The sequence below is a fragment of the Bombyx mandarina genome, chromosome A1 (assembly GCF_030267445.1).
Source record: "Bombyx mandarina strain Sakado chromosome A1, ASM3026744v2".
Classification (NCBI taxonomy): domain Eukaryota; kingdom Metazoa; phylum Arthropoda; class Insecta; order Lepidoptera; family Bombycidae; genus Bombyx; species Bombyx mandarina.
The window spans coordinates 10,729,513-10,743,576 of NC_143234.1; the positions used below are offsets into that span (position 1 = coordinate 10,729,513).

The 14,064-nt window shown below is 42.5% G+C and overlaps 1 protein-coding gene across 2 annotated transcripts; it reads left to right on the forward strand.

Moving 5' to 3' along the window:
* Positions 1 to 59: 59 nt before the first annotated feature.
* On the forward strand, positions 60 to 12,525 carry aif (apoptosis-inducing factor). Of its 2 annotated transcripts, XM_028186495.2 has the most exons (16): positions 60 to 459; positions 1,085 to 1,296; positions 3,325 to 3,468; positions 3,993 to 4,053; positions 4,463 to 4,599; positions 5,125 to 5,252; positions 5,351 to 5,538; positions 6,046 to 6,231; positions 6,725 to 6,877; positions 8,048 to 8,130; positions 9,433 to 9,558; positions 10,524 to 10,700; positions 11,040 to 11,161; positions 11,374 to 11,497; positions 11,781 to 11,905; positions 12,419 to 12,525. In XM_028186495.2, the coding sequence occupies exons 1-16, from the start codon at positions 354 to 356 to the stop codon at positions 12,432 to 12,434; spliced, it is 2,088 nt and encodes a 695-aa protein (XP_028042296.2). In that variant the 5' UTR covers positions 60 to 353; the 3' UTR covers positions 12,435 to 12,525. The 2 variants fall into 2 exon arrangements, with proteins under 2 accessions (XP_028042296.2, XP_089595875.1); XM_089739749.1 differs by lacking the exon at positions 12,419 to 12,525 and having other exon boundaries at positions 11,781 to 11,909.
* Positions 12,526 to 14,064: the final 1,539 nt, after the last annotated feature.

The following is a 14,064-nucleotide window of genomic DNA, read 5'->3' on the forward strand; positions in this document are numbered from 1 at the left end:
CCGAAACAAAGCCGCCGCCCTCCTCCATCAGCTACTGCCGTTAAACTATAGAACTAAACCAGATAGGGTTTTCACTAATATAAAAAAAAAATTGAAGGGAAAGCTTTGAGAAGTCGCACGCCGGAGGTTACTTAAAATATAGTAAATGACTATCAGATTGTGATCTCTTTGGCTATTCTTTAAATTGTTTTCAATAACACAATGAATAGTGTGAATTAAATCGTTCCAATTTCTAACACACGTCTAATTTCATTTATTCTATCAAAAACAAACTGTCATCAACATGCCAAGAATAATGTAGCATTCAAAACAGGAAAAAATATCTTATAAATTTATAGTGTTTTATAGAAAAAATGTTTGTTAACTCTTTAAAATTATGTTCGCCATTGAAAATCGTGAACGGCGGATTTTTAGCTGCTGGAAATAACGCAGCCGTGGGGCATGGAGCTCTACGTGTTGGTAAGTGTGCTCAATGAAAACCGGCCGTCGCTAGTTACCTATCTGAGATGATGACCAGACCAGATGACTGAGCAACATAAAGCCGCCCTCATCCGAAACATGTCTTTCGGATCCTTCAGCTCCACCGTCGGTGCTTTTAGGCTCCTCAAGCACCGGCCAACGTTTTTGTCGACTTCGACGAGCGAACTACCCCATAGAAACAGCCCACTTAGTTTCTCGCCGGATCTTCTCAGTTGCTCGGCTTTCCGATCCGGTGGTAGATTCTATGAGTCACTGCTTTTGCTAAGGCTGGTCTTAGCAAATTCTGTCAGATAGAGCCCGTGAGCTCCCCTACCCGTTCGCGTGAAGTTGAATAGACCCTTAGGCTACCAGCGAATAGGGGAAAAAACCTGATCACTGACTGATCATTCTCTTGGCTTTGTCAATTGTTAGCAGAACCCTTACCAGCTCCTTCAAACAGGTATATAAATCCAGTTACATAAAAAGCCGCAATGCAAGACCAAATGATTTTAAATTTGTGTATATATCTACATAACGAAGTCTCTTAATCATCAAAACCATAATTGACACCTGACATCTTTACTAAAGCACAGCACACTTATTACTCATATTGATTGTGTTGTAGGTCAGAACAACTATTCTAAAGTTAAAGGCTCCTGCTGCAAAGAAGTTGCGCAAACTGAAGGCAAAAAAGTGGAGGTCTGGCCGAAACCTGACCCTCCTCCACCGGCCTGGCGTGCGGAATGTCCCTGCGAACCCCAACCACCCAACTACGACCCCTACAAAATAAAGGTTCCGGATATAGTCGTACCTCCAATGCCTCCGAGCAACGCTAAGGTAAGAACCAACGTGTTTGAGCACAGGGGAGTGTGATTATGTAGAAAGGGAACAAAGTCGGGGATATTTGACTGTCATTCAGGTTTGGCTACGAGTCTGGTTAATGTCTCCGGAACGCCAGCATCGGCAGAGACAACCAAGCGATAACTCACCGACATAAACTCTTCACGCTACACTAAACATTATTCTGTTAAAATTCGACTGTTTTATTGTAATAGCTTGATTGCTATTATGTAATCAAGTATTTCCAAAAAAGGGGCTAGGCAACATAACGATCATTTTTATATCAAAGTGCGTTTGACGAAACTGGTTTTCTTTTAAATCAATCGCGAAACCGAATGAAATCCAGCTTGTGCTTTCTTCGTCAGTTCGCCGGGCTCGTCCTAGTTACGGAGTCTTCAGATCAAAACCAAAGCAATCAAGAACAGGACAGTTCTATTCAAGAGAAGCACTCATTGACTGAGGAGTCAAAGGATGAAGGTTTAATGGGCGTGTTGAAGGGATTCTTTGACAAAATCCGAGGGAAAGGGAAGGGGGCTGATGATACGACCAACTGTAATCAAGCACCGGTCTGGAGGTAGTGGTAAGGAGACAGAGGGCCACACGCAGATTTATAAATTTATAACAGATTTTCGTCCAACGCACTGGCTCGCTTTACCTACCCTCTGTGTGTTCTCACAACTATCCTATTCAACAGGAAATATCAAATGAAGACGGCAGAGAATTGTTTACCAATCCCGAGATTAATCATAACCACACCGCGACTCCAAACATACAAGATCTGTTCCGAAACTCTGCCATAGTTCACCCTGACTACTGGAGAGGAAAGCCCGAGAGAATGTTGCCAAACATCGAACCAAGTAAAGAAGCTTTGCCAAAACTTGGGTACCACGGGAGAATTAAGTACAAGTTTGCCTTCCACGAACCCTGGAAGCCATTGGATAGGATGTTGCTGTTGGAGAAAGCTGAAAAACTTGAGGCGGAATCTAGTAGTGGTGCGATCTTAAATAAACCGGATTTAATGTCGTGATTTAGGATTTTCTTTACAAATACGATGAATCGATTCATTTTTAATAAAATCTTTTCACAATGAAGCTGAGATTCTTGTTTTGTATTTAACACCCTTAAAGTAATTGTCGCTCAATTGTGGCAGATTGCTATTTCCTACTTTAAGTATAGTGTACCTACAGCCATTAGGAAGCCTGCGCAGCCGGCTAGACTAAACAGAACTGGCTCTTTCTGACGCTCGGTAATAATGCGTTAAGCGACGTATCAATATGTAGTTTTTAGAAAATTTAGTAAATACGGTGTCTGAAGGTTTCACTAGCTGCTTGACGTTGAGAGCGCCAGGAAATTCGTCTGTAGACCTTGCCTCTTAAATTAAAATGTTGAAGAAAAAATTTATCAGTTAGCAATTGCTTACTTATGCGTTTTATAATGTTTGCTTAATTTATGAGACTTGACGAACTTTTGTATGTTTTAAAAATTGATATTCGCTCGTAACCTATTTCTGCCGTGAAGCAGTAATGCGTTTCGGTTTGAAGGGTGGGGCAGCCGTTGTAACTATCTGAGACCTTAGAACTTATATCTCAAGGTGGGAGGCGCATTTACGTTGTGGATGTCTATGGGCTCCAGTAACCACTTAACACCAGGTGGGCTGTGAGCTCGTCCACCCATCTAAGCAATAAAAAAAAAAAACTTCCATGGATGATCAAATTGAGTTTATAATTTGCACAAAACTTTGATCGAAGCTTGACTAAGTTGTGTAAAGTGTGAGAGTTAATGTGCACGTGCAGGCCATTCCCGAGGTTGCCCGATTTCAGTAACTGACATCAATTTGTCACGCGGACTGCCTCCAACTTGAAGCTCGCAAGTCCCGTGAATATTGTGGTCTACACTATGCTCTATACTTTCTGCTACCAATCCGGGTTCCGTTTTTCTTGCACTATTTCTGAGCGTTTGTAGACAAATTACACGTGCTTAATTGGTTGATATATAAACTGTATGGTATTGCATTACGTCGTGCAGCCGATGTTGGATTGCAGCCTCACCCGGGGCCCGTGCTCGGCAAAGCCGGCTCCCTCTCCTCCCGAGTGCCCACCGCCGCCACCTAAATCCTTCCCCTGGATATACGTGTGGACGGTCGCCGGCTTCTTCGGTACCATGGGTGTTGTAAGTTGACATCTACGTATATTTTATCTAGTAACACCTTGTGATCTTTAAATATTAATATATTTTTTATTATTGACTCGGGCTTACTTTAGCAAAAATATGTATTGAAGGTAAAAATGAACCTCTTATAAATAATACGAGAGTTTCCCAAACTTCAATCTATCTCTCAATATTTTTTACGTTTATTTTTTTTATACTCATTTGACGTTGCGTTTAAAAAAGCTTTTAATCAGTGTGCTTAGTGCGAGTTTCTTAACGTTCTCGATAGCGTAAAAGTTAGCTCATATTTGTATGGAGTGGGATCGTTTGCGTACGTTTGCCGCCAGGGGCGCTGTTCCAATTGCATACAAAATTGGCTTAACTTTTTTAACTTTTACGCTATCGAGAACGTTAAGAAACTCGCACTAAGCGCACAGAAGATACTTACATGTAACCGTGTAGCCAAACACCGGTGTAGCTCGAGACTGGTCGGTGGAGACTAGACTGTCAAGTCAGTGTTGGAAGTGCTTTGTATTACTTTTCAGATTTACAAACTGTACTTGTGGAAAGAACAACAAGAAAGATTAGGAGAAAACAAACCTATATGTAAGACTCCACTAATGTTGTTTCTCTATTCTTCCGAATGTACTTCTTTCTTTCAATTTAATTGAAAAATGAGTGTGCAATGTGCTGATACAATGACACAGGCTTATTGCGGCAAGCGCAAACATAAAACAGCCCATAAATACTTGATAACGGATATGAGAAGGACAAAGCATGATATTACATTATACATATTATAAGCAACGGTAGCCACTTAACAGTAGAATGAGGCCGAAATCAGCAAGGCAAATGCAACATCAGTAATAATCTCATTTATTGATTAGCAATCATTGGCTTGACTTCTATTTTGGCCTCAAATGGCGTAGGTACATTCCTGCTATTCCTAAACGAGTATTAAGTACTTATACGTGCGCAATGAAAAGGTACTTAAAAATTGATACATAATGCTTAGGGCGGCCGCGGCCGAGGCTCAAAAGTCCATACCACGACCGGGACCTGCCCGCCTGTGTGCAGTACCTGATTGTGGGCGCCGGGGCGGCCGGTTGGGCGGCTTACAGGGCCATTATGGAACACGATAAGAAAGCAAAGGTTAAAGAGTCGAATTTGATCAGTTTTTTTTATTGCTTAGATGAGGGGTTGAGCTCGCAGCCCACCTAGTGTTAAGTGGTTACTGGAGCCCATAGACATCTACGACGTAAATGCGCCACCCACCTTGAGATATAAGCTCTAAGGTCTCAGGTATAGTTACAACGGCTGTCGCACCCTTCAAACCGAAACGCGTTATTGCTTCACGGCAGAAATAAGAGGGGTGGTGGTACCTACCCGCGCGTACTCACAAGAGGTCCTACCACCAGTCAAAAGTTTTAATATAAACCACAGCACGAGAGTGTTAATCCACACTCCGGAGATAAGAGGAAACGTTATATACGAATAAGAATAATTAAACAAACAAATCGATTTTATAATCGTGCATCCCATTTGTACATGTGCATTTCGTAATCTTTCTTTGTGAAATCTTCAATAGGGCGACACTGTGGCCACACTACCTGTTTCACTTGTCCTTGTGTGCCAAACAGCCTTGTATAGTCGAATGATTGAAGTTCTCCGGTCCAGGTGTTCTTCATAAGCAAGGAAGACTGTCTACCATACATTAGACTTCCAATGTCGAAGCAAATGTGGTGGAACCCCGATCCACCTGACATCAAATCCCTGAACTATTTAGAAGACGGAAAGAGACGCACGTATGTTATGTGAAATAGTTCTCAACTAATCATTATCCAGGACGGTAGATTAACTATGAGGCTTATAATAAAATATAAAACTCTAAAATCGCTCACAGCATGTACCTAGCGGATTGTTCGAAGTTCATGGATCCGGTGAAGTTTTACCGGACTAAAACCGGACCGGCCGTGTCCGTGGCGACCGGATGGTGCGTGCTGAGGGTGGACGCAGACGAGCACGTTGTCTACGTGAAGACAATGTGCGGCGAGCAGCCTATATACTACGAGAGGTGCTTACTGGCTCCTGGTTCGTATAGTCTTATAACTTACAACGGACAGCGTCTTTAAGAATAGCTATTATTCCTACTGGCAATGAAACTTCAGTATCACTTAACCCACAGACACAGCCCACTGAGTTTCTCGCCGGATCTTCTCAGTGGGTCGCGTTTTCGATCCGGTAGTAGATTTTGCGAAGCACTGCTCTTGCTGGGGTCACTCCAGTTTGAGCCCCGTGAGCTCACCTACTATTGAAGGTTACGCTGAAATAGCCTCTCAAGGCTATCAGCTTAGGTAGGAGAAAAAAAAAAGTATCATTGTAATCTTCGAAATGCCTCATACTGATTTTACTGCTCACATAAACTGGTGGCAGGGTGTAATGTGTGCCAACTGAGACAAGTACACCTACACCGCCTATTTTTGCAAGGCAATCATATATCATTAATCAATATGGTATGAACCATGATCTACTTTGACCACGAAGCTTCAATTTTCCTGTCAGTTCAAAATGATCAGTTGATGTATCTAAAAATTCGAGGTTCCAAACCGAAGAGTTTGAGCGTGTTCAAGTCGGCGCCCAAAGCGGTCCGGCAGAAAGTGTGCGCGCTGCGGACCGTGCGCGACCTGGAGCTGGCGCAGCGCGGGGTGCGGCGCGCGCGCCACGTGGTCGTGCTGGGCGGCGGCTGTCTGGGGACCGAGCTGGCCTGGCATCTAGGGAGGATGAGTGAGTGCCCTCCTTGGCAACGCCATCAATATTACTTGTTCTTTTGGTACGTGGCCTAAAGGATAAAACCTCCGGTGCATTCGCGTTGAGCGATGAGTGTTCGAATCTCAGGCGGGTACCAATTTTTATAATGGAATACGTACTCAACAAATTTTAATATTCACGATTGACTTCCACGGTGAAGGAATAACATCGTGTAATAAAAAATAAACCCGCAAAATTATAATTTGCGTAATTACTGGTGGTAGGACCTCTTGTGAGTAGATGTCTATGGGCTCCAGTAACCACTTTACACCAGGTGGGCTGTGAGTTAGTCCACACAACTAAGCAATAAAAAAAAAGCTCCTCGTATTAATTTATCACATCCAATATCTAATATTAGAGTCGAGGTTGGTGCGACCACGCCTGGATACGCTCTAGGAACTGCAAAACCCTTTGTTTCATTGGCGAAGTTGGAGCGATAGAATAATTAAGTTCTCCACGCGCCCTGCAGATCAGCTCATCGAACGTAAACCCGATGAGGAGCCGCTGCAGATAGTCCACGTCTTCAAAGACAAAGGCATAATGGCTGGAGTCATACCAGATTATCTCGGCGAGTGGGCCACTGAGAAGATCAAATGCGAAGGCGTCACCGTTATGCCCAAAAGTAAGTTTATTATTGTCTCGAAGCTAATCAAGCTCATGCCTGCTTGGAGATCTCCCTCGCCCATGGACATCAGCAGAGCCAGGAGCGACATATCTATATATAAACGTATCTGAAGTAAATAAACTAGTTTGTATTGATTATCAGTGCGTAAGGTACTTTAATTGAACGTAGACTAGGTATGCAATGTTAAAATTAGTTGCTATAATAAGTTGTGGCATCTGTTTGCTATGAATAAAATTGAATCCCGTTTATATAGTTTTTAATAATTCTTCGTCTAAATCCTGACCAGAACAGCTTTTCAGAAGCTTTTCGTAACGACATCGGCGAAAGATCCTTTCTAGCCAGAACACAATATATAGATAATGCGCTCGGCCACTTTTCGATGTTACTACCCTACCGTACAAGCACGCACGCGATTCCGATACGATAGTAGATTCATTTGCGAAGCAGTTACTCTTGAGTTGTTAGGTCTCCTTTGGAGGCGCTCGGGTAGCTGTTAGCAAATCCCACCCCTACTAGCTGAGCCCTTGCTCTCCCACTTGCCCGGGTAAAACCGGAAAGGCCTCCGCCACCAGTAATCACTCAAACATAAAAAAACAAGCACCCAGTGTGATAAAGTAAAATGTCTAATGCTCGGGTCAACCTTGCGGTTTCATCTATACTATAATATTATAAAGCTGAAGAGTTTGTTTGTTTGAACGCGCTTATCTCAGGAACTACTGGTCCGATTTGAATTGAATTCTTTCAGTGTTAAATAACCCATTTATCGAGGAAGGCTATAGGCTATATAGCATCACGCTAAGACCAATGCAAGCGGAGCACCAATAAAGAATGTTTAAAAATCGAGGTTTTAATCCCTTTTGAGAGCTTCCACTGCGTGCGCTGCGGAAACAATAAAAGTTTCGCTAAAATAATGTGTGGCAGAATTGTTCCCCTATAAAAGATCTAAAAAAAAGTCCGCCACAGCATATGTCTATATATTAAGGTTGGCTCACTATAACGTTTTTTCTGTTAAACAAATTTGTTCTAAAATAAAGCATTATTTGTGAACTATTCGACACGGAAGAAGTCGCGGGCAAAAGCTAGTGTTTGTATAAGATCGAAGTATCAGTACGCGCCACTGTGCGGTGGCGGCCGCATCCGCGCGCGTGACGTCACGTTCCGTTGCAGCGCAAGTGTACGACGCCTTCGAGACTCCCGACGGGAGGGTCCAGTTGACGCTGTCTAACGGAACCTCCCTGGTCACGGATTACGTGAGTATTTACCCTGTACCTACTTGATTTTACTAGTTAGTGAAGTCGAATTGTGTAGTCAGCTGCCTCTACAACCTCTACAACCTAAGCGTTTGCCGAAATGCAACATGAGAGCCAAGATATCTTTAGGTTCGTCTCAGCTGTAGAAGTGACATAGAGTATACTATTATAATATTATTGTGGTGTTCACGACAAGAAAAGAAAAAAAATATCATTAATTTTATCATTTAATTTAATTGTCATAAAGTATTAATTTTTGATTTATTGCTTAAATGGACGAAGCCCACTCTCAGCCCACCTGGTGTTAAGTGGTTACTAGAGCCTATAGACATCTACGACGTAAATGCGCCACCCACCTTGAAATATAAGTTTTAAGGTCTCAAAGTTACAACGGCTGCCCCACCCTTCAAACCGAAACGCATTACTGCTTCACGGCAGAAATAGGCAGAGTGGTGGTACCTACCCGCGCGGACTCACAAGAGGTCCTACCACCAGTAATCTAGTTAGAACTTACATCCTGAATTTCGATGCAATTATGAATTAAAATATACAGTAGAATATCGTTTTATTATGTAATTTAGTAAATTAATGATAAACAAAATAGATTAAAGTAATAATTTATTATGAAGAGAATTTCTTCAACACGGGTTGAAGAAGAAGAAGGGGCAGAATAATTTGTTTGATTTATTGTCGAATAACTAAAGCGAATAAATAAAATCTAACTTTTGTTAATTAATAATCAAGTTATATTTTATTGAAGAAAATTAGACGAATATTTGCGAACTTGTTTTTCTCAATTAATCAATCAATTTTCATTTTGCGCAAGTGTGACGTCGTGTAAGTTACCGCGTGTAAATACCACGCGAGTTTACGCCATACCATGTTATGGATTTGAATACAATGCCATTGATATGTCGACTCCATGTTTCGATCTGGTTGATTATGTTAGCGTCGTGCGTGATGCTCATAGACCCATAGTCATTCCTCACCTACGGCAACACTAGTCCATAAACATGGCTTTTAGAAAATGACCAGACTTAAGGCGTGGCCTAGACTGTTTTTGTCTGCCTCACCCTTTCGGAATACAATAATGCTTCGCGATGAACATTAGCAAGATGGCGGTACCTACCTGCTCACCACTCACACAAGCCACAGTACTTTCAAAGTAATCAAGGATTTTTTGTGACTTTAGTGAAGATGATATGATACGGTAGAAACGTGTCCACATAAGTAGGTACCTTCCAGATGATCTGTACGTACTACAGACATTACACTCATTTTAATTAAACGATATCGGCTCAGGTGCTAGTGGCGGTGGGAGCCGAACCGCGAATGGAACTGGCCGAACCCTCGTTTCTGGAGCAGGACCCGGTCAACGGCGGATTCCTGGTCAACACAGAACTGGAAGCTAGAACACATCTATACGTTGTAAGTGTTTAATTGCTGTTTTAGTATTGGACTCCATCAAGTTTCCTGTCGTGAAAAGTAAACTCGTTGTGAATTCTTTCATTTAGTAATCTAGTGTATCACAAGATGGCGGTGTAGCTTCTGCCAAAATACTCGTGTGTGATTCTAAACAACAAGAAGTAGCCGTAGTAGTAGTATAAAATATCTTCAGTAAATTCTAGTGGTTACACGAACTTATTTGTTTTACTGGTGCTAGGACCTCTTGTGAGTCTGCGCGGGTGAATACCACCGCCCTGCCTATTTCTGCCGTGGAGCAGTAATGCGTTTCGGTTTGAAGGGTGGGGCAGCCGTTGTAACTTGTAACTTGTATACTTGAGACCTTAGAACTTATATCTCAAGGTGGGTGGCGCATTTGCGTGATGTCTATGGGCTTCAGTAACCACTTAACACCAGGTGGGCTGTGAACTCGTCCATCTAAGCAATAAAAAAAAACGAAAAAGTATTATTGAACATTACTAATTACTACTACACGGCATTCGTTTCAAACCTCGTTTAACGTGTTGCAGCACTCATATTTATATAATACCTATATAAGTCGTTAGTAGTAGGGATGAACTCTACTCCGGTGATGGACGGTCCGAACGTGAAGCTGAGGTAATGACATCATCTCGAGCAATTATTCGCGACAGTACCAGAGCATCTTAGAAGACCCAAATTTAGACTGATTGAAATCCCTTAGGAAATCAAACCCGCAAATATTATAATTTGCGTTATTACTGGTGGTAGGACCTCTTGTGGGTGAAGAAGTAAGGCGTTTCGGTTTGAAGGGTGGGGCAGCCGTTGTAATAATACTGAGACCTTAGAACTTATATCTCTAGGTGGGTGGCGCATTAACTGGCGGAGGAGAGCGCTATATTCCTGTTGAGCGATACGTTTTAGACTCGACTGGCTACAATATTTACATAGAAGTACAACTGTGGTCTCAGGCCGGAGACGCGGCGAGTGTGTACTCGCAGTGGCGGGACGTCCGCTTCCGGGACGAGCACTACGACACGGCCGAGCGGCTCGGTCTGATCGCCGGCGCCAACATGACGGGCCACTGGCTCGCCTGCAACCTCGAGCCGCACTACTGGCTCCGGCTCGGAGACGCGCTGCAGATGGAGGTCGGTCCAGTACACAACTACATGCTCAAGGGCATGAGGCGTGTCTACACGCACGGCCGGCCGGTACGGGTAGACACCACCCTGTCCCTTTTTGTCACGAAGCAGCCATGCGTTCAGCGTGAGGGTGGGGGAACTGTCATACCACAAAATTTATGTTCTTCATGTCTTAGTTTCGGTACTGACGCTGGGACGTCTAAGAGTTCCGATGACCAGGTAGACCTTAAGTCCGGGTAGTCTGCGTAATAAAAGATGCCACCTCATTGCCCATCTGGGCTTATCTAATCTCGTATCAACTTATATTGTGCACCAAACTTGGACGATTTCCCTATCGTTATCCAGGTGGTGGGTGAAGTGGGGGCTTGTCTCCCGACGATCGCGTTGTTCAAGCAATGCGCTCCTGAAGAGGTCCCCAAAAAGACGGAGGCCCCCGCGGGTGATGGCGAAAAACCTTGCTACAAAAAGTAAGCTTAGTTTTAAATTATATACGGTGCTCCTACAGTGTTCTTTAGCGCTGGAATAAAGCGTTAAGTTTTCAAATTGCTTAATTAATTTGGGTTTAGCAATGAGTGGGGTCCCGCGGAAGCGCCCTGCGTCAGGACCATTTGGAAGTAGCGGAGCACAACTTTAGTGGAAAACTTTAACGTTTCTGCATTGAGCACTCATCCGTTTCCAGGTCGGAGCAATACCAGAACCGATACAAGCGAGGCATCGTGTTCTACCTGCGCGACGAGACCGTGGTGGGGCTGGTCTTTTGGAACATGCCGCCCATCGACGATAGGAGGGACGTGGCCACCGAGGTGAGCAGACCACGCCGCGGCTTGTCTGTGTACCCAATAGCCGGCATCGATAAACTTACATTCTATAACATAACTTTTCAAAATTAATTCGGGTACCTGTGCGATCATACCAGATTTGTCTGCTTTAATGATAGTCCTACGCGGGGCCTGTCCTATAAATTATTATTAATGAAGGCATGCTCAAGCTGACTTAGTTCATTCGTCTGTGCAATAAAGAAAAAGGAGAGTCCGTGGGCTCACGTCTGGCTGACGTCTGTCCGTACCAATTGAACGTTTGTTTCAGATCCTTCGCGCTCGACCCTCGTACAAAGATATAAACCTGCTAGCTGAACTCCTGGGCTTCGCAGAGACGCAGTGCGTTTACAAAACGCACGAGCAACTCAAGGAACCTGGTCCTTGCATTCGAAAGTAATTATTGTTATTGGATATCTTTCCTAGTGATAGGGTGTCGGGTGGTGCTCACCCGATATGCTACTACTTCCGCATTGCTGAAGTCCATGGGCGACGGTAACCACTCACCATCAGGTGGGCCGTATGCACGTCTGCCTACAAAGGCAATAAAAAAAAATACTAACCAAGCTACTATCATTTCCCCATTGTCCTCAGTAGCAGTAAGATTTTGATCATATTTTTCCTGGCTGATTTCCTCCTATATTACATTCGTACTAGCCGTAGTCTAAACCTAATTTTTTATCTTTAAAGTAGTCTAATAAATTTGTTTGTGTTGTTCTTAAAATCACAGATTCGCTTATGGAAAAACTGACCAAATTTATTTGTATTTAGTTTTTTCTTTTCTCTCTTTAAGCACCTGTCATTTTTTGCATATTGTGACATTAGCGAAATCAATGCCTAAGGCATTGGAGCCAAAACTTTTTATAAAAAAAAACCTAATTTATTTTAACATATTATTTTCTATTGCAGCTGGAGAGAATTTTGAGATTTTCAATTTAAATAATATTTTGAAATAGTAATGTTACTGGAAGTATCTACCTATATTTTGTGAAACTTAATAAATGCTTTTGAATCATCTTGCCTTTTTTTTAATTTTTTTTTATTCATTTTGCTTTCCAATCTCGCAATATGCTTAACATAGAATTCGCATTAATTTTATAAAATACTAGCCGTCCTCGCCCGCTTCGCTGGGCATTTAAAATTAACATTATTATTTATTGTCATTATTATTAGGGAGTCCAACACTCATATAAATATTAGCCTATTCATTAAGTACATGTATTTTCTACATGGATACCAAGTTTCAAGTCAATCGGATGCGTGGTTCAGTTATAACGTCATCATCATTTTAATCTGAAGGGTAACTCGGCCGTCGGACTCGTGTTGAGCGATGCGACTGTGCCGGTGTTACAATTATCAGATACCAATTATTCTAATGAAATATGTACTTGACTCATGTTCAAGAATTACACCCACGATGGTTATTCCTTCACAAAAGTGATTGCACCCTATAATAAAAATCAAACCGTGAAAATATTAATATTATTGTTATTGTAGATTAGCGATTTATTTAAGATTGTTTGAAACAGGCACAATATCCTATCAACAAGGCAGTCTCGTGATTTTTGCAATTCAAGATAAATAATATTATATCCACTATTTTCCAATTTAGATCCAAACTAGAATTTTAAGAAAAATTAAATTTAAAATAAAAAAGTCGATTCTTCAAGTTACTATGTACTTAAGTTCGTATCTAAACTATCCTTTTGAAGTCGTCGTGGCCTAAAGGATAAGACGTCCGGTGCATTCGTACGTAGCGATCCACCGCGCGCACCGGTGTTCGAATTCCTTAGGCGGGTACCAATTTTTCTAATGAAATACGTACTCAACAAATGTTCACGATTGATTTCCACGGTGAAGGAATAACATCGTGTAAAAAAAATAAAACCAAAATTATAATTATAATTTGCGTAATTACTGGTGGTAAGACCTCTTGTAAGTCCGCGCGGGTAGGTACCGCCTTACTTATTTCTGCCGTGAAGCAGTAATGCGTTTCGGTTTGAAGGGTGGGGTAGCCGTTATAACTATATTTGAGACCTTAGAACTTATATTACCTCAAGGTGTTTTTTTTTTTTTTTACCTGCCTACCACTTTATACTCTCCACAAGCCTCGTTTGAAGAAGGACATGTCATAGCGCTCGGGAAACACCGTGGAGGGGAGCTCATTCCATAGCCGGATGGTACGCGGCAAAAAAGATCTCTGGAAACGCACTGTGGATGACCGCAGTGGCTCCAGGTAGTATGGATGAACTCTACTCCGGTGGCGGGCGGTGCGATGGCGATGGCGCATTTACGTTGTAGATGTCTATGGGCTCCAGTAACCACTTAACACCAGGTGGGTTGTGAGTTCGTCCACCCAACTAAGCAATAAATAAAAACATGTCGCGTACTAAGTGAAATGTCGCAAATACACTTTCAATCTTCGTTAAATATAACGGCTTCGCAGTATACTAAACTGACGTTACAGTGCTCACAGTGCTTAACGGAACATAACCGAAGTGCGGTAGTTTAATGCCGGCCACATGCGCGCGAACATTCGTGCAATGTACGAATGT

What these genes read in the sequence shown, in the direction of transcription:
- aif (XM_028186495.2), top strand. Translation starts at nt 354, where the DNA reads ATGTTTGTTAACTCTTTAAAATTATGTTCGCCATTGAAAATCGTGAAC. An exon ending in CTAGAACACATCTATACGTT is followed by an intron (nt 9,559 to 10,523) that starts GTAAGTGTTTAA and finishes CTGTGGTCTCAG; the next exon opens with GCCGGAGACGCGGCGAGTGT. An exon ending in GAGACGCGCTGCAGATGGAG is followed by an intron (nt 10,701 to 11,039) that starts GTCGGTCCAGTA and finishes ATCGTTATCCAG; the next exon opens with GTGGTGGGTGAAGTGGGGGC.